The 22,258-nt window shown below is 51.1% G+C and overlaps 1 protein-coding gene across 2 annotated transcripts in view; it reads left to right on the forward strand.

Annotated features, from left to right (window-relative positions):
* Nucleotides 1-22,258, forward strand: part of Acvr2b (activin A receptor type 2B) — a 37,363-nt gene that overhangs the window by 3,486 nt on the left and 11,619 nt on the right. Inside the window, exons 2-7 of one of the 2 annotated variants that reach the window (XM_057767184.1) lie at nt 18,364-18,571; nt 18,884-18,993; nt 19,111-19,262; nt 19,326-19,484; nt 20,669-20,812; nt 21,037-21,185. In XM_057767184.1, the coding sequence (XP_057623167.1) occupies nt 18,364-18,571; nt 18,884-18,993; nt 19,111-19,262; nt 19,326-19,484; nt 20,669-20,812; nt 21,037-21,185 (922 nt within the window). The remainder of the gene's footprint in view (nt 1-18,363; nt 18,572-18,883; nt 18,994-19,110; nt 19,263-19,325; nt 19,485-20,668; nt 20,813-21,036; nt 21,186-22,258) is intronic. The other variant, XM_057767185.1, reaches the window with a different exon arrangement.

The raw sequence follows: 22,258 nt of genomic DNA on the forward strand, positions 1-22,258 counted from the left end.
GGTGCCCTTTTCAGCTTTCAGAGGCTTTCCATGCAGACCCTGTAGCTGGGTGGAAACATCACGTAGACCCCTTTGCCTGCGACCTGTCTAGGTGGACTTTTGTAGTCCTCTGCTGTTCTTCTTGGCACCCAGAGACCTACAAGCCTCTGCCCTTGCCCTGGCAGTTACCCAAGGGAGCCCCTGGAGGACCCGTTACTTTTTGCCATGTTGCTCTGAGAATCTAAGAAAACTGAACAGTAAATTTAAACCAGTGCCTGCACGGGTACTTGTACAGGTGTATGTGCATGCCTTTCTGGACTCCGTAAAATCCTGACTCCCCCGCAGTCAACCCTCCCAAGGGTCAGAGGGGCAGCCTGTCCGTAGGAGGTTGTGTACATTGGAATTATTTCTCTCAGTACCCCTGCTTCCCCTGTTCCAGTCTGGAATAAGTCCTTGCATTTACTGCTGCTACTGGTGGTTCTGCCCATCTCTCTGTTTCCTTGGTTTCTTCTCCATTCAGGAAGCCATCTCTCTGAGTGCCTATGTACTTAGCCTCTCTACTTGGGAGGTCAGTAGGGCAGATGGGACCCACGGGGTATCAGAGCCTGAGTTCAGAGCCATTCACAGATGCTAACCTGTTGCCATGGCCTGGGATGCAGTGGATGAAGGGAAAAGAGCTAATCTGGACCATTTGGGACCATTCATAGTTATCCATACCCCCAGGCTTGTGTGTGTGTCTGTGTGTGTGTGCCTGTGCACGTGGGTGCACGTCAAGGCCAGAGATCACCATTAACTTTTACATTACTCCTCCCCTTGTTTTTTTCCGTCTTTTAAAAGCATTTTGTTTTAGTTTGTGGACATGTGCCATAGCTCAGTGCGTATGTGGAGGTCAGAGGATAACTTGTAGAAGTTGGTTCTCCACAGCGGGTCCTGGGACTCATACTCCGGGTGCTGGACTTGGCAGCAGGCAAGCTTTTCTGCAGAGACATCTCACTGGTTGGTCCCTGCTTCATTTTTGAGATCTGAGATCTCTCTAACCCTGGAACTCACCCTTAAAGCTAGGATTACAGATGCTTGCTACACTGCCTGGCTTTTTATGGGATGCTGGGTATCCAGATGGTCCTTGTGCCTGTATGGCATGCATTACCAGCTGAGTTGTCTCCCAGTCCCCTAGACCACACTTAGGAGGCAGCCTGGATGGACATTCCTGGCTGCATGGGCCTCTCTAGAGCAGGGTTTCCCAGCTTTGCTCACCATGAACATCTGTATCTGTGGGTTCTCTGTTTACATGGGGAGGGATGGGGACAGTGGAGGTGAAGGGGCTGGCCTATACATTGAAGATGCCTACTTAGCTGCATCTCTGGCCTCTGCTGGCCAATTCCAGTATCGCATCTCTGAACATGGCAAGTGAAAATGACTGCGGGCATAGCTAAGTGGTAGGGGCAAAATCATACTTAGGTCGGTGGAGAACCAGTGCTCTAATACGTCCAGCTTCTATGGGGGTAGACAGTTGTGGGAGGAGATGGGGTTATGGTTCAACAGTGACATTTGTCATTCTCCCTCTGGAGTCAGGGAAGGAGCTGGGTTCACCCTCATAAGCCATTCCTGCCCAGCCGAGCCTGTTTGAGTGTGCATTTGGTTCAGAATCAATGGTTCCAACGGACCGGCTGCCACGGAGGAGAATCCTGGCGTCCTTGAGTTTTCCCAGAAGTGGTTCGGGTTTCAGGGAGGCGGCCCGTTGTGGGTGGCCGGGCAGGTTGCCCGCCTGCACCCGCCCACCTGCTCTGGCCTTTGCCTTGAGGCTGGCACTCTTGCCTCTCCCTCCCGCAAGCACAGAATGTCAGGAAGTGCCTGTTGCTGGGGCTCTGCCTGCCCGACACCCCCTCTTTGTTCACCTGGGAGCTGGGTGAACCCAGGCTGTACCTGTCTGCCGAGCCCAGGGGGTTGTAGCAGGATCCTGGCATGCCCTTCCCCCCGAGTGGGCCTGCCTTGTGGCGCTCAGAGGAGCCGCAGCGGCTGTGGGCCTGGAATGACCAGGCCCGGGACGCCAGGGCAGGGGGACAGCCTCGCCCCAAAGGTATGGGCTTGTCTTTTTTTCCCCACTGGGCTTGGGAGGTGTGTGGTGGGCAAGTCTTGCCTCAGAAAGGTGTAGTGCTATAAGCTGTGACAGACATGGTGGGTTTTCACAGAGACCTGTATGTTGGCCTCTGCAGGCCGGCAGCTCCTGTGGCTGGGCCGTGTTTCAGGCTTCTTTTTATGCAGAGTTCTGCCGAGGATTGGGGGCATTCCTTTCTGACTCCACTCAGTAAGATCTTACTGTGCTTGGAGCTGCTTCCTGGTAGGCAGCAGGGTGGACTCAAGCCACCTCACAAGCCTTTCAAGCATAAGCGTGTGCCAAGGTGAGACCTAGGCTGTCTCCCCATGAAGGTGTGGTTGCTTTCCTAGAATTCTTGGGTTGGGCCCCTCCCCCCATGCCATCACCAGTGTTTTGCTTGGGTCAGACACCCCTTATTCTTGGCTTCTTTTTCGATTCAGTGTGGGCTTCCCTGACAGATGAGCCGTAGCCCAGAGGTGGCCGCTCCTGGCAGGCCTACTGGAGCTGCTTCTGGGTACCAGGTTCTTGGTTTGGGAGACAAGGCCGCCTTCCTCCAACCTGGTCCTTAAGGTCGGCAGAATACCTCCATCTGTGACAGTTGTGGGGACTGGATCGTCCCAGGGTCAAGGGTGCCTCCTCCTGGCATGAGGCTAGTCATGGCTTCTGGCCTTGGGCGGCCGCACTCTTTCCCTCTTGCTGTACGCACATACAGGTTTTTCAGATCCTCTTGGGGACTGACAGCTCAGCCTGGTGTTCTCATTCATGGACACGTGACTCCTGAGTGCTGGGGCTGGAGAGAAAGCCTGGCCCACTGGGCAGGTTTGCGGCCCCCCTCCCTTGGGAATGTTCTGGAGGGGCCTAGCCTGCTGGACAATGGGACCTCTCCCTGGCTACTTTCTGGGCTACAGCTGAGGTGTTTTGTGAGGCTAAGCCAATGCTCTTGTTTGTAAACGTGTTCCTCAGCAGACTATTTCGGTTCTACCTCTGAGAACCAAGGAGGCTAAAATTAGTTCTGGGAGGAAAGGGAAAGGGAAGGCTGTTGGAAACCCAAGCTCTTGGCTGGAAGGTGGAGGAGGCTGCTTCTCCATGTTTGTGGCCCGGTATTTGGGAGGATGACCAGACCAGCTGTCGTCTGTCCATCTAAGTAGAGGGAGAGATGCTTGACTGCCCTCCAGACTTGAACCAGTAAAGACAGCCGGAGGCTGACTGGAGTGTTGGTGCCGGGACAGTTTTTCCTGCTGGTTGTGCAGCGGTGCACGGTGTTTCCAGGTATGGAGACAGTGCCGCTTGGTGTCCTGTTACTGTCAGCTCTCTTCGCCGTCCACCCCCAACCTCTTTCTGTCCATTAATGCAGAAAGTTTTAATGAGTTCTCAAGCCCTAGGGCTGGCAGTTGGGCGTTAGGAAACTTTTCTTTTGTGTATTTGGGGGGATTTCCTTTGTATGTAAATTTAAAGTGGGGTTCCGTGGGAGCCTTGTCTGGCCCAGGCTCCCCAGGAGATCTAGTGACTCTGCACAGAACACATGGGGCAAGGTTCATCTGCCAAGTGGCTTAGAAGTTCCAGGGAGTTGGGCTTAGTTGAGAAATGCAAGTGACCCCTGCCCAAGGGTGGGGCTGGACTTGCTTCCTCTACACCGAAAACCTTTGTACCCAAACCTTCTCTTATCCAAGTGTCTCTTGGCTAACCACTGTGGGGAGAGAGAGCACATGAGCCTTATTCCCCCCTTTTAATTTTTATTAAGTGTATAGCCGTTCAAGGAACACATATATTCAGTCGCAGAAAAAGCTGCTAGTAGGTACAGCCAGGGTCTCAAGTTGGGTGTGGTAGTGCGTGCCTATAATTCCAGTACTTGGGAGGAGCAGGAGGATGATGAGTTCGGGGTCAGCCTGGGCTGTGGAAACTCTGTCTCAAAAACAGAGAGTTCGGAAAACAAAAGCCTAGTGTCTTCTGAGTAAGCTCTCCCCCTTAAAAAGTTACTTACTCTTATGCACATATGTTTGTGTGCACGCACGTTTGCATGTACAGACCCTGTAAGTTTCTGTGTACTGTGTGCATGCCTTGCCCATGGAGACCAGAAGACTTCCTATAATTGGAATCACAGGTGGTTGTGAGCTTGGTGATGTGGTGCTGGGATTGGAACCCAGGTCTTCTGCAAGAGCAGCAAGCACTCTACCTGCGGAGTCATTCCCCTGCTCCTGTCCCCAGCACCCTTTCTGAGACAAGGTCTCATGTAGTGCAAACTGCTTTGGAGTCTTGACGTACGATCCTCCAGCCTCCAGCTCCTGGGTGCTGCGATTACAGGTGTGCTTCACTGCACCCAGTGTCTGTGCTGCTGGGGATGGGACCTAGGGCTTCATGAATGCTAGGCAAAGGCTGCCCCAACTGAGCCACCTTCTCGTCTCAGGTGAGTTTTGTGGTTGGTACATTTTCTTTCAGGCATCCCCCCCACTTAGAGATGTAGGCAATACTTACAAAATAGTTTTACTATTTGTTTACATTTTAAAAATGTTTAGCATGTGTGGGAGGTGCCGTGGCACGCATGTGAAGGTCAGGGACAGTTTGTGGGAGCTAGCTCTTTCAGTCATCTAAGTTCGTGGGATCGAACATGGACTCACTGCTGCAGGCATTGACTGAAGTGTCAGGTACACACAGAGGACTGGTGATGGCTGAAGCAAAGCCTGGTGCCGTAGAAACGGGAGTAGAAGATGCTCAGCATGTGCAGGGCTCTGCGCTTGAGCCGCAGCACAAAAATTAAAAACGTGGGGGGAGGGGCGCTGCTAGAAAGATGGCTCAGTGGTTAGAGCACTGACTACTCTCTGAGGACCCAGGTGCCTCACAGTCTTCTGTAGCCCCAGTTCCAGGGGACCAAACGCCCTCTTCTGACCTCTGTGGGCACCAGGCAGTGCACGTGGTGCACAGACATGCATTCAGGCAAAGCAGCCATGCCCATAAGATAATGATTTAAAATTATCTGAAGAAGAATGCGTAGTTGCCACAAGCTAGCTCTTGATGCGTTTCCACGGACGTGGGTACACTTGTGCAGTTTGCCCTGAGATCAAGCATTAGACATTACAAGTAGTCCGTGTTTCTCCAAACTACCTGTCCCAGTGACTCTTGGGATTGTATTCAGGGCCTAGGGAATGCCAAGTGTGCTCTGAAGCCCCTTGTTCTGTTCTGATTGTGCTCCCGTGGATTCCTGGGGTTCTGGATTTCAGCCTCAACCACAAGGCTGGACCGCAGAGAATGAAGTAGCCGCACTGGTGAAGGTACCAGCATCAGCAGCTGCTCCTTGTTGGGGTTTCATGGTTATAGTGCTAACAAGGGACATGACCACAGTCTGGTGGGATGCGTGGGCTTGAGTTCGTGATAGCCATGTATATTTATGTGCCACTTACCATGCTGTGTGTCACCTCTGCCCTCTTTAGAGACTGTGCCACCTGCAGAGGGTGACTGAAGAGCTCAGGGTGGTAATGGGCATTGCCTCTGAGCACAGTGTGCTTGACAAAATGTTGGTGTGTCAAGACTCTGGTTGTATATGCGGTAATAAAGATCTCGTAATGGAAGGGCCTCGGGAATTTCTGTATGTCTCTGGTTCCCTTATACAGCCCTCTGTATAAGGGAACCAGAAGGCATTTTGGGATGGCGTGATTTCCAAAGTCCGGCTTCTCAGGGCCTTGATTCAGCTGTCCTGATGTGGGCCCACTTGTCAGGCCCTGCTCATTTGATGACACTGTACTTGTGGCAATGTCGCTAGTATGCATAATGTCCCAGTTGGCCCTTTGACATTGTCCTGGTGACACACACTATTTGTGCCTCTGCCTGCACAGTGGCCTTAGTGGAAAATCACGGCACTGAGACTCAAGTTCAAGAGTCAGATGCCAACTGGCTGGCTGGATGCGGCCCCTCCCTCCTATTGGCCTGCAGTGCTACCTGCCCTTTGCTCTGCGTGTGCTCCGAGTTTCCTCTTAAAACCGTGGTTTGTGACCTCTTCTACCACCTGTTTATTTTGTTGTTGTTCGAGGGAGGGCATCTTCTTGGAACTCCCAGAGATTTGCCTGCCTCTGCCCTGTACCAGAAGTAAAGGCCCAAGATGCTAAGCTCAGCTGGAAGTTACTTAACACTTTCCATGGGTTACAATGGTGAACCCAGTGTCTGTCTGTCTGTCTGGACCCTTGCCTTCTTGCTTTCTGAAGTCCCAAGACAGTTTTACTGCGGTGTGAGAGAATTCAGGCTGTGAATCTTAGCAATGGCTGGAACTATCGAGACAGACGAGAAGCAAGAAAGCCATGCATGCAGGGCAGACGATAGGGTAGCGCTTCAGAGGACAAATGAGAAGGCCTGGAGTGTTGGAAGTATACCCAGGTGTTGTGCCCAACACATCAGAAACACACAGACGGAAGGAAGGAAATTAGGAATCTAGGCTGTGTGCATGTCTGTGCACTTGGGGCACACAGTGGTTCTGAAGGGGGGTGTCTAGAAGATGGGTAAAAAGCAGATATAGGGTCCTCTCCTGCTAATCGGGTGCAGTCCGTATGCAGAAGGCAGCAGACCAGAGAATTCCTGGAGCTAAGACAGCTCGGGTGAGAGATAACTTTAGCCTCAGGGTCTGTTTTCCGTCGTCCCTTGGGGCAGTCGAGAGCCCAGGCTGCTGCTGAACATGACAGCCTTGTGAGACTGGGAAGACAAGAGGTCCAGTACTGAGCAAGGACTGGGTACAGTCAGCCCTTTTTAATTTGTTATTCAAAGAGCCAGACAAATCCTAATGTTGAATTAAAATGTTCTGAGGCTAATAATGTCTTTATTGTCAGCCAGAAGCACCCAGCAATGCCTTCTGGAGGCTTTACCGCCTCCTAGGCCTCAGTTTGTTTCTACCATTGCCCAGTTTTAGTGACCGGCAATGGCTTTCCGTACACAACCAGCAGAAGCCAACCTGGGTGCGCTGCAAATTGGGGTCATCATATCCCTGTTCAACGGCGACGCTGCTCCTTCTGACATAGCTTGGTGCTGATGCTTTAGGTCTGTGAGGAGGCAGTGACTTGGAAGGGTGGGAGGAAGCTGCTTACCTCAGAGCGGTCAGGAGAGCTGGGGGGGGGCAGTGAGATTCGTACCCAAGGGCATTTCCCTCTGAGCAGTACCCAGAGCTGAGCTCTGCTTCCTGAGTGTCTATCACCAGCTGGGGGTGGGGTCCCCCCCAGACCTTTGCAGTGGAAGCTTCAGATCCAAACTGTTATAAAGTTTTAGCCCCTTGTGAATTTTAAATTAAGCGTCACACACACACACACACACACACACACACACACACACACAATTAAACCAGGGCCTTCCTCCTCTGCTAACTAGGGCCAGTTCCTTTTCTGAAGGACAGGTGTTGTGTAGCTAGGAAGAGTGTAGATTTGCAGGTCAGGACTAGGCAGCTCTCCCAGCTGAGCTGTCTGGCCCCGCAGCCCCCAGATGCATTTGTTCTGCGCCTTGGAAATACTTGTGTTAGTTTAGCCTCTTTGTTAATTCCTGCATCAGTTGTCTTAAGGCTGGCCTACAGCCACTGAAATGGGGATAATATCCATGTAGTGAATGGCAGCTACAGAGACTCTAGATTCTGCTATGTTCCTCTCAAAGACATTGATTTTGCTGGTGCCACCTGCTGCTGTTTGAGTTTGTTACAACAGGTAATTCTATTGACCCAATGAATTCCTCTGCGGTGAGCAGCCGCTGAAATACCTGACCAATTCCTTGGGGCTTGTTTGCTTGTGTGGAGTTGCTCCACCCTGCATAGTTCTGGGGTCAGCTAGAGGGTTCCCATCCTTGCCTGGCTTCTCATCCTAAGTTCTCACCATCACCACCAGAACATACTTATCAATTACATCTGTGTTTGGAACTTGAAGTTTTGTTTCTGTTTTCCTTCTCGCTTTATCCCTGGTTTTGGTGGCGTCTACCCTTTAGTACATTAAAAAATATATATATATATATGGGTGTGTGCATGTCTGAATCTGTGCTCCAGTCCTTTCCAAGAGCAGTACACGCCCTCAACTTTAGCTATTCCCCAGCTCTTCAGAACTATGTTTGTTTGTTTGTGGACAGGGTCTCACAGGGTCTTTGTAGCCCTGTCTCTAGACCCCGCTGCCCTTAAACTCAGATCCAACTGCCTCAAGTGCTGGGATTAAACACATGCTCCCCCCAACTAGGTGCCAGTACATTTTGATAAAGGGTAGGTGGAGGCAGATTTTCTTTCTTTCTTTCTTTCTTTCTTTCTTTCTTTCTTTCTTTCTTTCTTTCTTTTTTTCTTTCTCTTTGTTGTTTTTGTTTTTTGAGACAGGGTTTCTCTGTAGCTTTGGAGCCTGCGTGGAACTAGCTAGCTCTTGTAGACTAAGCTGGCCTCGAACTCACAGAGATCTCTTGCCTTTGGCTCATGAGTGCTGGGATTAAAGGCGTGCACCACCACTGCCCGGCTTTCTTTCTTTCTTTCTTTCTTTCTTTCTTTCTTTCTTTCTTTCTTTCTTTCTTTCTTTCTTTCTTTCTTTCTCTCTCTCTCTCTCTCTCTCTCTCTCTCTCTCTCTCTCTCTCTCTCTCTCTTTCTTTCTTTTCTTTCTGTTTTGCCTGTATGTATATATGCATGCCTAGTGCCCATAGAGGTCAGAAGAGAGCATCGGATCCCTGGGACTGGAGTTCCTGATGGTTGTGAGCAGCCATGTGAGTGCTGGGGATAGAACCTGGGTGCTTTGCAGGAGCAGCCTGTACTCTAACCACTGAGCCATCTCTCAACCTTGAATCTTTTTTTCTTTTCTCTCTTCTGCCTCTGCAGTTCACTGATAGTTACCTGGGTGTGGATCTGTGAGTAGGAAGCTTTGTCTTACTGTATTGTCTTCTAGCTTGCAGGTACTGGTTGTTGGAAAGTCAGTCAGTCAGCTTCCTTACCCATTGTAGGCAGCATTTTTTTCTTACTAGACATTTGTGTACACATAGACACACAGACACACACACAGACACACACTGCTGTCTATCCTACTTTTTATAGGGGTAAAATGTTGTTTTCTTTACTGGTTTCTTTTTTTAATGTTCATTGGTGTTTTGCCTGCATGTCTGTCTGTCTGTGGGTGTTACAGATAGTTGTGAGCTGCTATGTGGGTGCTGGGAATTGGACCCGGGTCCTCTGGAAGAGCTCTTAACGGCTCAGCCATCTCTCCAGCCCCGCCCTTCTGGTTTCCTATCCCTGCTCTTTAGCATGTGCCATTTAGGTTAAGGATGGGCTAGGATGCTGGTTGAGAATGCTGAGCCTATGGGTGGAAATCTGATTAGATAGATTGGGGAGCCAGTTAGATTCTACTGAGGAGGACCTTCTGGTCTGTGTGGAGGGGGATAGGCTGGGTCCTGGGAGCCTCAGCTATGAGAGCTAAGTGCCCATGTTTGCTGTGCCCCTCTTACCTGTTTCAGTGTGACTCAGGCTTGAGGTGGCCTGCTCCTTTTGGCCCAGAGTCTGTTTTATGCCTCCAGGAATTAGTAGACTCTACCGGTTTGGGCAAGGCAGCCTCCAGCCATGAGGGTCGTGGTCTGATTGCCCTAATGGGCCCATCCTCTGTCTTTGGATTCCTTTTTACTTAATTGTTACGGTGACATCTGATGCCATAGAGTGCCAAGGCTTGGATGTTTCTGTGGTGGGGGAGTCCTGATGCCCAGCTTTGTCCACAGCCAGTCGGGGGGGTCTGTGTGGTCAGTTCCTCTTCTCTGTCCACTCCCCAGCTCTGAGTTTTCCTTTCTGTGGGTTCTTTTATGCCATCGGGCTCAGCTTTGGTGTAAAGCTCTCTGTGCAGAGGAGTCAGGATGTATTCCTGTAGTCCGGTGTTCACCTGGTAGGGCGGACACTCGCCAGTGTTCTTCAGGAATTATAGGGCTGGCAGAAGGCCCTGGACCACACCCTGTTCCATGGAACAGTGCTGTCAGGGACTTGTTGATGAAGTCTGGTCTAGAGGTGACATGAGGTGTCCTGGTTTTGTCCTGTCGCTTTGGGAAATGCTCTTGGGTTCTCTGTGGCATTTATAGTGGACAAATGAGTGGCAAAGTCTGAAAAGCTAAGAGCGGTGGCGAGCTGCGTGCGTGGGAACGCGAGGGAAGACCATGAAGATGCTGGACACGCCGTGCTTCTCCGCCAGCCTCACTTGTTTGTCCTCGGCTGCAGACGTGGCCCCTTGTTTGTTCATCACTTCTGCCTCTTCCAGAGAACTCGATTTCTGTTCCTAGCACCACATCCTGTGACTCCCAAATTTCTGTAACTCCAGCTCCAGGGAATCTTACATGCGCCCCTGACCTCCATGGTACTCGCATGCACAGCAGGTATACGTGTTTGTTTTGATTTTTTTTTTCTTTTTTGGTTTTTTTGAGACGGCTTCTCTATGTAGCCCTGGCTGTCTTGGAACTCTGTAGACCAGCCTGGCCTCGAAGTCAGAGTGATCTGCCTGCCTCTTCCTCACAAGTGCTGGGATTAAAGGCGTGCGCCAGTACCGCCCAGTTTTAGGGCATATATACTCTTTTCTTTTTTAAAAATTTTACTTATTTATTATGTACACAGTACTATGCCTGCCAGTATCCCTGCAGACCAGAAGAGGGCACCAAAGCTCATTACAGATGGTTGTGAGCCACCATGTGGTTGCTGGGAATTGAACTCAGGACCTTTGGAAAAGCAGGCAATGCTCTTAACTGCTGAGCCATCTCTCCAGCTCATACTCTTTTTTTTTTTTTAAAGATTTATTTATTGGGCTGGAGAGATGGCTCAGAGGTTAAGAGCACTGACTGCTCTTCCAAAGGTCCTGAGTTCAATTCCCAGCAACCACATGGTGGCTCACAACCATCTGTAAGGAGGTCTGGTGCCCTCTTCTGGCCTGCAGGCATACACACAGAATATTGTATACATAATAAATAAATAAATATATATATATATAAAAAAGATTTATTTATTAATTATGTATACAGTATTCTGTCTGCATGTCTGCTGCAGGCCAGAAGAGGGCACCATATCTCATTACAGATGGCTGTGAGCCACCAGTTGAACTCAGGATCTTTGGAAGAACAGTCAAGTGCTCTTAACTTCTGAGCCAGATCTCCAGCCCTGGGCATATACTCTTTTTTTTTTTTTTTTTGGTTTTTCGAGACAGGGTTTCTCTGTAGTTTTGGAGCCTGCTCTGGAACTAGCTCTTGTAGACCAGGCTGGTCTCGAACTCACAGAGATCCGCCTGCCTCTGCCTCCCAAGTGCTGGGATTAAAGGCGTGCGCCACCACCGCCCGGCTGGGCATATACTCTTACACAGATACACACACCTTGCTAAAAATTGCTCATTCCTGTAATCTTGCCCATTTCCACAAATTAGAGACACGGGTTCAGTAGACATTGAATTGAGGTTGGGGCCTCCTGCCTTAAGCTTCCTTGGCATCCTGCCTTTAGTGAGACCTTGCAGCCTGTGGCTGACAAAGCAGCTAGATCATGTATTGTCTCAACCTAGGGCAAAAGGGGAGCGGATGGAGGCACAAGCAGTTCCTCTAAGAATCTGTCACTCTAAGCATGAACTGGAAGTTAGAAAAGTTCCTATCATCCTGTTCTGGGAAACTCTAAATCAAATTAAAGATGTTCCCAAGGTCAGTTCCCAGCACCGTGCGGGGCTCATAATCACATCTAACTCAGCTCCAGGGGAACCCAATGCCTCTGACCTTGAAGCTCATCTATACTCATTTGCACTCATACACACAATTAAAAATAATAAAAGTAAGTAAAAAATAAACGAGAGGGGATCTGGAAGTGACCAAAGAGCAGAGAGTATCAGAATTGGTCCAGGATGGTGGTGATGGCTGTGGGGACGGTCTGGTGTTAGGGCATTGCTCGCTCTCTCGGAGTCCTGCGTTCTGTTCCTGGTCCACACACACCACAGGTGTGGGGCTTTTTGTTTTTATTTTATTCTTTATTTTCTAGGTGCTGGGCATCAAATCCTGGGTTCTGTGTATACTTTGCAAGCCTGGTACTGTTCTTGACAGGAATAGGAAGGTGAAACTTTGTGAATTCAAGGCCAGCCTGTTCTACCTAGTGACTTCCAAGATAGCCTGGACTTCAGAGAGAAGCCATGTCTTACAAATTAAAAATAAGGGAGTTGAAGAGATGGCTCAGAGGTTAAGAGCACTGCTGCTCTTCGGAGGACCTGGTTCAGTTCCTGGCACCCACCCGGCAGCCCACAACTCCCTGTAACTCCAGTTCTGGGGAATCTGACATCTTCACACAGATAAGCTTGCAGGAAAACGAGTGCACATGAAACAACAATAAGTAACTAAAAAACAAAAATAAAGTAAGTGAGAAACAGATTAGGCAGTGAAATAAATGGTGGGTTGGAAGTGAGATCTTAAAGAATTACCAAGTGACACGAACTTGGACAGTATGAAAGGGGGTAGGTAGGTGATGGTTAATTTCCACCGCCAGCGAGATTGGGCTAAGAGGCAGCCGAGACCATTAGGGAGACTCACATTTGGATGTGTCTGAGGGCATTTCCAGGAGGTTGGACTCGGGTAACCCACCCTGGATCAGGACTAAATTAAAAAGAGAAAAGGAGAAAGCTAGCTGAGGACTGGCTCCCAGGCTCAGCACCTCACCTGCTGTGATGGACCAGGAGCCCAAATAACCAATCCCTTTCTCCCTTAGGTCGTTTGTTAGGGATTTGGTTGCAGTGATGAGAAAGTAGCTAACGTGGGTATTTTAGCCCATTGCTGCTGTTGTAGCAATACCACACATGGACAGTCTGTAAGTAGGTGAGGAGTGTGGCTCTAACATTTAGGGGGCATTAGTGATCTTTCATGCAGTGGAAGGAGTCACATGGCGGGAGAGTGGGGAGGCTGTTTATAACTTACCCCACGATCACCAACCCACACTGCTATGGCATTAATCCACCCATGAAGTAAGGGCCCTCGTGACCCATCCCCCTTTCCTTCCTTCCTTCCTCCCTCCCTACCTCCCTCCTTTCTTTCTTCCTTTCTTCCTTCCCTCCTTTTCCAGACAGTTTCTCTGTGTAGCTTTGAGCCTTAGACCAGGCTGGCCTCGAACTCCCAGAGATCCACCTGCCTCTGCCTCCCAAGTACTGGGATGAAGGCATGCGCCACCACCGCAACCCTGCCCCATTCTTCTCAACCTTTTTGCATCGAGGATTAAGTTTCCAGTACAAGTCTAGAGGTGGTGGCACACAACTCATCCAGGGAGGTTAGGATAGGATCACGGGTCTGAGGCCAGCCAGAGATAAGACTGTATCCTGGAAAAAAAGAAAAACCCAAGCAAAACATTTGTAGCATCTGAATCCCCAAACAGTAAGAAATCTCCTCGTTGTGGTGTGTGAACTGTCCCCTGTAGGCTCATGTGTTGGAATACTGCTTCCTATTCCCTAGTGCTGCTGTTTTCACTGGTTCTGGAGCCCTTGGGAGTCACATCTTAGCTAGAAGTGGGTCACTGAAGATGGCCTTAAGGTTTGGTAGCTCAACCCTACTTCTAAACCTTGTCACTACTTCTTGGACCATCCCAGTGAGCAAGCATCCTCACACCTCTGCCCATGCTGCAAGCATCCTCACACCTCTGCCCATGCTGCAAGCATCCTCACGCCTCTGCCCTTGCTGCAAGCATCCTTACACCCCCGCCCTTGCTGCAAGCATCCTTATGCCCCCACCCTTGCTGCAAGCATCCTCACACCTCTGCCCATGCTGCAAGCATCCTCACACCTCTGCCCATGCTGCAAGTATCCTCACACCTCTGCCCATGCTGCAAGCATCCTCACACCTCTGCCCATGCTGCAAGCATCCTCACGCCTCTGCCCATGCTGCAAACATCCTCACGCCTCTGCCCATGCTGCAAGCATCCTCACACCTCTGCCCATGCTGCAAGCATCCTCACATCTCTGCCCTTGCTGCAAGCATCCTTACACCCCCGCCCTTGCTGCAAGCATCCTTATGCCCCCACCCTTGCTGCAAGCATCCTCACACCTCTGCCCATGCTGCAAGCATCCTCACACCTCTGCCCATGCTGCAAGCATCCTCACGCCTCTGCCCATGCTGCAAGCATCCTCACACCTCTGCCCATGCTGCAAGCATCCTCACGCCTCCGTCCTTGCTGCATGCATCCTTACATCCCCGCCCTTGCTGCAAGCATCCTTAGGCCCCCGCCCTTGCTGTAAGCATCCTCACTCCTGCCTCCCCTCAAGCGATAAGCCAGAATAAAACCTGAAGTAGCTAATATACCTAGTCTCAAGATCTCATTATAGCAGCAAAAAAGCAATCTTGGCTGTATAAACCACAAATAATGTTCTGGAGATAGATACAGGCAGCAAAAATATTAAATACTGAATATGAAACATTAAAATTATATTCCCATGAGGATCAAATATTAATGAAAACAGGTGTTGGAGTTAAACCACTTCCAGAGAGAGATGGCAGGAAGGCCGATTGCCTCAGGCTTACAGCCCAAGCGCTACACTTCAGACTAGGTACTTTACTAGAAGTGAACTTTCCCTTCCAGGTCAAAGTGGCAACGTAGGACATTTTAAGTGCAGGACAGTGGTAGAGCTTGTTAGCTTGCGTGAAGTGCTGTTTGATCTCCAGAACTGGAAGGGAAAAAAGGAAAAAGAATTTTAAAAAAATTTAAATCATGAATGTTAGAACACATGTCTGGTTTTAAGAAAGCATTAGATTGAATTGTAGAAAATAGAAATGGGCAGGAAAAGAACCTGGGAAAACACAGGAAACGTCCTAGGTGTGTTAGCACCAGACAGGCATCCTTCTTTGTGACAACGTGACGAGCTGGGGTGGGGGTGGGGTTACTATGCAGTTATCAACAGGGTATTCCCAAGAACATAGACTTTCCAAAAGTTAGAAAATGAAATCTATGCCCTGGCAATGCTGAAGTATACAAGGTATACAGCAGTTCTGTTGAACCTGTCCATGTTGGGTCTCATGGTCTAAGTTAATGAGGAAGTCAAGAGGGCCCCAACTCACATTCCAGGTGGTTGCTGGGAATTGAACTCAGGACCTTTGGAAGAGCAGGCAGTGCTCTTAACTGCTGAGCCAGCTCTCCAGCCCTTCCACACAGAGGGAAATGGGAATGGTTCCCTGGAACGGTTTGTGGTCGGGCAGGTGCCATCTGTGTCACGGGAGCGTGGATGAGGCTCTGACCAGGGAAGCCGCTCACAAACCAGCGCAGCTATTCTGGAGAAGGATGTTGCAGCGTGTCTGAGAGGAAATGCCCACAGAGGTTGGGCAGCTTTGTGGTGCTTACGTCACTGCTGCCCATAGCCCAAGGGTCTGGCCGGAGGACAACGGAGTTAGGGTGAGATCACACTGGCGATCACACTGGTGGGCCTACAGCTCTGAAGCACGGGACTTTCAGGGAGTAGCTGCAGAGCCACTGTGCGTCAGTTCTGCCTCTGTGAGGTGGCCCCTTGGGGTTCTTGTGATCTGTAGAGTGCTCAGGGTGTGACATGAGCTAGCTAAGTGCCAAGTGGGTGTCTGCTTGGCACACACCTACAGGTGGAACTCACAGAGATCTGCCTAATTTTTGCAAAAAATTTATTTTTATTTTTTGAGTATTTTTATTTTGCATGCATGTGTACCATGTGTGTGCAGTGCCCATGGAGGCCTGAAGAGGGCATTGGAGTCCCCTGGAACTGGAGTTGCAGGTGGATGCTGTCTTCTGTAACAATAAGGGCTCTTAACCACTGAGCTGTGTCCTCAGCTCCTGGGTGGCGGATTCTAAGGTAAACTGTAGGTACTTGTTGGGCTTTCCTCCCCAGTGTCTGCCCCACAGTGTTCGTGCACATGCGCTGTGCATGTGTTTCTCATGCTCCTGCCTTGCCCACCCTTTCCTCCAGGTTCCCCATCCCTAGCTGCCTTGGCTGTGGTCCTGGGGACTGGTGGGATGGGTGAGCAGGCAGGGCCAGTTGTAGAGACTCCTGACCTGACTGCAGGGGGTGTGGGCGGGAAGCCTTCATCTATTAAAAGGCTAGGTGGCCTTGTGATTGGAATTCTGCCATTGGCTATAAATAGCTTGTGTGTGTGTGTGTGTGTGTGTGTGTGTGAGAGAGAGAGAGAGAGAGGGAGAGGGAGAGGGAGCGCGCCTGGGAGGAGAGAGGAAGTGGGAGGCCCCTGGGTCTCCAGCTGGCAGTAGCCTGGGTGTGGTGTGGGAGGGGTGTGGAATGTCACATGGGATGCAAAGCTTGCAGGCTGGCTTGGTGTGAGGTCTGGACTAGAAGGATCGCCACAACCCTAGGAGGCAGGGGCTGTTAGTCACCGCTCCACAGAGCAGGCAAAGCTGCAGAGCAGGATTTGGAGTCAGGGGTCTGGTCAGTTGCTCAGGTGACATCCTGAACCTTTGGGTGGACTTCCCAGGAAGTGCCAGAGGGACTCCTGCCTGACAGTGGCCAGGAGAGAGGAACTAGAGCAGCCTCAGGCCCCTCTATGTGTATTGTTCCCCTGTGACTCCCGACCCTGAAGAAGGGGCTGATTGCTGTCACACTGGAGGTGGATTCCCTCTGGAGTTGGAGGTTGAGCCTAGGCTTCGTGGAGCCACACATCCACGATGCCTGTGGTCCGTCCTCAGCGTCTGCAGGGGCAGTACTTCACACTGAGGCCACCCAGACTTGTTAGCCCTTCTTTTCAAAGTCCTTAACCAGTGTACCCACAGAACTCTGCCCATGTGCGCCTATCCATGTGTTTGGGGTCAGCTTTCCAGTCTTGTGGGGGAAGCTGGGCATCTAGGAAGCAATGGCTGAGGACACATACAAACGAACAATCTTCTACTTCTCAGCTGGGCGTGGTGGCGCACGTCTTTAATCCCAGCAGAAGCAGAGGCAGGCCGATCTCTGAGTTTGAGGCCAGCCTGGTCTACAGAGTGAGTTCCAGGGCAGTCAGGGCTACACAGAGAAACCGTGTCTCAGAAACACACACACACACACACACACAAATAATTAATAATAATAGTTTCTGCTCCTCCTGGGCATTGTTTGGACTGATTTACTCACTCTTTTTGGACATGTCAGGAACTCCCTGCTACCGTGGCTGCTCGTTCAGTGAGACTCCAGGTTGGAGAGAAGTAGCTCTCTCTGGACTGGGTACTTCACTGAGCTCCATTGCCAGTTACTACCACAAGTAGCTTGGGGCATGTGGGCAATAAACATGCCACCCAGGCTCTGGGCACTTGTTCAGGCTTTGTTTTAAAGCCTGCACTCTTCCCCCTCAGAATCTTGCCCACAGATGTAAGCCCTGTGCTTGAACAGAGTCCTGACTGGGAATGCTAATGTGTGTCTCTGTGAGTGAGGTTCTGGTTGGGAGAAGCCAGTGCCTACCTCTATTTGAACCCTGTTCTGGATTCTGAGACCTTTTATCTGGGCTAGGCTGGGTACTGCCATTCTGATTGGGTACCATTTGAACTTGTGGGTCCTGCCTGACACTTTGAGATTGGCTGTTTGCCCGAGTCTGGGACACCCTGGAAGGAGCCTCCTACCATGGCTGGGTGATGTGATGGTGGCTCCGATCTGACCTGCCATAGTGAAGACTGCTCTGTGAATAACCAGTCAGGACCCCCTTCTCTGCACTGGGCCCTGGAATTCAATCAGGAGCTTAGCACGCTGCCGACCTCAGGTCTGCTGGCAGTTAGAGGAAGCTGGGGTGTGGACAGGCCAAGTTAATACACTTTCCTTTAGGGTTTCCTCATAGGGTTCTGGAAATGAGGTAGTAAATGCCACCCCCTTGTCATGCGGGACCAAGACAGGGCCGGCCTCCTTTGGCTCTTGTGTACTCTTTTTCATCCTGCACCCAAAGTCTAATGAGGTCATTGTGGGCAGAGCAGTTGGCACTGTGGCTGGTTGGTAGGGTTGGTGACAGACGGGTTGGGTGAATTGGCTATGTGGAGGAATGTTCAGCTATCTGGATGGAACTCCTGTTAGGGAAAGAATGTGTAAGAGTGCGTGGGTGTGGCAAACTCAGCTGCCAAGTTGATCTGTGATTGCCGCTTAGCCCTCCTGTCTGAGAAAAATGTCCCTTAGTGACCCCGGGAGCTTTCCTCTTTTCGGATAAGCTTAGATGTTCTGCAGTACCAGGCAAGAACGAGTGCGGGGAGTTCCGTGGTTATGGGCTGGTGTGGGCAGGGGATGGAGGAAGAAAACCCTAGCCTGGTCTTCCAGGTGCTGGGTGTGGGTGGTGAGGGTCCAGTGTGAGGGCAGAGGGGTGGGTTGCTGTCTTCTCCAGGTGTCTCTGGCCTGTGCTCAGCTTCTCTCCTCTTGGGGGCGCAGGTTCCGGGCGTGGGGAGGCTGAGACTCGGGAGTGCATCTACTACAACGCCAACTGGGAGCTAGAGCGCACCAACCAGAGCGGCCTTGAGCGCTGCGAGGGCGAGCAGGACAAGCGGCTGCACTGCTACGCCTCTTGGCGCAACAGCTCGGGCACTATTGAACTCGTGAAGAAGGGCTGCTGGCTGGATGACTTCAATTGCTACGACAGGTACGCTGATGAAGCTCACCTGTGCTTTCATCACCCCCTGATCTCAGGGTACCTGAGTTGGAAAACGGCTTGTGTTGCCGTGCCCAGGATCCCAAGCACCTGTGCTGGTGGCATTTGCTCTCCTGAACTCAGGCAGCATTTCAGTGTCTGTTTATGCCTGGCTGTCCCTCTTTGACTTGGGTCGCTCTACAAGGGAAGAGGGTTCACCCTGCTTGCTGGTGTTCCCAGGAGCTGCTCTGTCTGTGGGGAGGGACCCGGGAGAGTCCTGCCTTCCCTGTCCCAGAGTTTGTAATGTGAACTCTGGGCCTTCAGGCAGGAGTGTGTGGCCACTGAGGAGAACCCCCAGGTGTACTTCTGCTGCTGTGAAGGCAACTTCTGCAACGAGCGCTTCACCCACTTGCCGGAGCCTGGAGGCCCAGAAGGTGAGGAGCCTGTGGGAAGAGGGGTCAAAGTGGGGCGCCCTGGAGCCAGTGGGGAGTGGCTGCAAGGACCTACTGGAGTGTTGGAATGTGTGACACAGGGCTCCTTGTGTCCCCCAGTCACGTACGAGCCACCCCCAACAGCCCCCACCCTGCTCACGGTACTGGCCTACTCGCTGCTGCCCATTGGGGGCCTCTCCCTCATTGTCCTGCTGGCCTTCTGGATGTATCGGCATCGCAAGCCTCCCTATGGCCACGTGGACGTCCATGAGGTGAGCCGGTGTCAGCATGGGGGCAGGGCAGGGAGGAGGGACTGCTGGACAGACTCCTTTTAGTCCTTGCTTTCCCAGGACCCCGGACCTCCACCCCCATCCCCTCTGGTGGGCCTGAAACCACTGCAGCTGCTGGAGATCAAGGCTCGGGGTCGCTTTGGCTGCGTTTGGAAGGCTCAGCTCATGAATGACTTCGTGGCTGTAAAGATCTTCCCACTCCAGGTGAGTGTCCAGGCCATCTTCTCTCTCTCTGTGGTCCAAGTTGGAGTCAGGGTCAGGCTCTGCCAAACTTTGACCCATGCTGGTTTTGGGTTTCGCTGTTACTTCCATGTTGTGTATGTGGTTTACGTGTTTATGTTTGCACAGGTCTGTGTGTGGAGGCTAGAGTTTGACACTGAGTCTTTCCTTTATTGCACCCCACCTTTGTTTTCGAGACAAACATTGTTTCAGTATGTAGTCTTGGTGGCCTGGAACCCACAGAGATCTACCTGCCTCCACTCCCACTTCCAGTGCTTGGAGTTAAAAGTGTGTATCACCATGCCTGGCTCTCTGCCCTTTACAAAATTTTTATTTATTTTTAATAAGAAGTATTTATTTTTATGTGTGTGGGTGTTTTGTCTGCATGCATCTATGCTTACCACATGCATACCTGTTGCCTGTGGAGGCCAGAAGAGGGTGTTGGATCTGTGAGACTGGAGTTACAGACAGTGGTGAGCCTCCCTGTATGTGTTGTGTTGGGAGTTGGACCTGTTTGTTCAGGAAGAGCAGCCAGTGTTTTTAACCTCAGAGCCATCTCTCCAGCCTCTTACGTTTTAATTTTTTTCAAGACAAGGTCTCTCACTGAGCCTGGGACTTACTGATTGGATAGGCCAGTTGGCAAGCAAGTCCCAGGGATCCTCCATCTCTGCCCCTCCTGCTTCCAGCACTGGGGTTGCTCTTGTGCACCAGGCTGGCCTCGAACTCACAGAGATCTGCCTGCCTCTGCCTCCCGAGTGCTGGGATCAAAGGCGTGTAGCTGTTGGGGATCCGAACTTGGGTCTTCGTGCTTGTCAGGCAGGACTTTACCTCCTGAGTTATCTCACCGGGTCCTGAGTTTGGTTTTTGACTTTATGATCTCCTCAGAGGATTCAGACACCAGGCAACCCAAGTAGCTATTGCCCAGTTTGCTTAGCAAATCAAGTGCTTGCTGACTGACCCTGGGTACCTCCTCAGCATTTGTGGTCCCACTTGTAGATCGGGGTGCTGGTGTCAGCCTCCTCAGGGGTTGCCGTTGGCCTGGTTCTCCAGATGTGTCTTGCAGCTGCTGAGGTGGGGAAGCCAGGGACTGGGCATGGAGACGGGTGTGTTGGGTGGCTGTCCTGTCGTGGAGCTCCGAGGGGCAGGACTGAGCTGCCTTCCTGCCGCAGGACAAGCAGTCGTGGCAGAGCGAACGGGAGATCTTCAGCACGCCAGGCATGAAGCACGAGAACCTGTTGCAGTTCATTGCTGCCGAGAAGCGAGGCTCCAACCTGGAGGTGGAGCTGTGGCTCATCACAGCCTTCCACGACAAGGTGAGCTACCCCCGCCGGAAAGACCCCAGAGGACAGTTGGGTCTCGTGGTGGTTTTGTGATTAGGGTAGATGACCCCTGTACCAGGTGCACCTCTCACTCTGGGCCACTTTCTGGGGCAAGAATTATCACTCTGCCCATTCTGTGTTTTTGCAGAGGCTGGGTTAGGTTTCATCTTGTCCTGCATTTGGAGCTTTTGCCCACAATCTGTGCTGCCTTCTTTTAGGGCTCCCTCACGGATTACCTCAAGGGGAACATCATCACCTGGAACGAACTGTGTCATGTGGCAGAGACAATGTCACGAGGCCTCTCGTACCTGCATGAGGATGTGCCCTGGTGCCGTGGCGAGGGCCACAAGCCTTCTATTGCCCACAGGTACCTGGATTAAGGAGCTCTCCCTGCACTTGTGCTGGGTTGCCCAGAGGGCTAGTGTTGGAAACCAGAGGCGCCTCCCTGTGGTGTGTCAGAGCAAATCTGGCCTTCCTGTGTTCCAGGATAGCTAGCTCTCCAGGCCAGTGTTCTGGAGCCCTCTGCTGGGCACATGAGGAAGTGCTGACTCCTTTGCTTAGGAGAGCTGGCCTTTCTAGTTCTCAGATGTTGAGTTTTGATCCTACTTCATGTTCTGGCTTTGTGGGAGCCTAGACAGTTTGGATGTTCACCTTCCTAGACCTGGATGGAGTGGGGAGGACCTTGAACTTTCCACGGGGCAGGGAACCCTGACTGCTCTTGGGGCTGGAGAGGGAGGAGAAGAGGAGTGGGGGGAGGGGGAGAGGGGCGGAAGGAGGGGGAGGGAAATGGGAGGCGAGGAGGAGGCGGAAAATTTTTTTTTTCAATAAAAAAATCAAAAAAAAAAGAACATTTTGTATCCTTAGAAGAACTCTATTTATCTAATCTATGTAGGTTATGTTTGCTGATGCTTTTTGGTATATAGCTCGTGTGTTTGGTTATGTATGATGGCGATGGCATTTTACTCCCAGGATGAGCTTAAAAAGGCAAACGATAGATTATTACAGAAATGACACAGGGCTCGTAAAACTGTCTTAGGATCTTTTAGGATTTCTGAACCATCCCCGGCTTGTGTGTGTGTGTGTATTTCGAGACAGGGTTTCTCTGTAGCTTTGGAGCCTGTTCTGGAGCTAGCTCTTGTAGACCAGGCTGGCCACTCAACCATCCTTTTTTTTTTTTTTTTTTTTTTTTTTTTTTGAGTTAGTTTCATTATATAACTCAGGCTATCATGACTCCACGGCCTCCAGACTCTAGGTGTATAGACAGGAGCCATCATGCCAGCCTTGAATTTCACCTTAAGAGCCACCTAGTTAACTTGGCTCTGTTGTGTGCACTCACTGGGGCCAGGCTGGATAATACACACCTTTAATCCCAGCACTAAGGAGGCAGGAGCAGGTAGAGCTTTGTGAGTTTAAGACCAGTCTGGTCTACACAGTGAATTC

Source organism: Chionomys nivalis, chromosome 4, assembly GCF_950005125.1.
Source record: "Chionomys nivalis chromosome 4, mChiNiv1.1, whole genome shotgun sequence".
In the NCBI taxonomy this organism is placed as follows: domain Eukaryota; kingdom Metazoa; phylum Chordata; class Mammalia; order Rodentia; family Cricetidae; genus Chionomys; species Chionomys nivalis.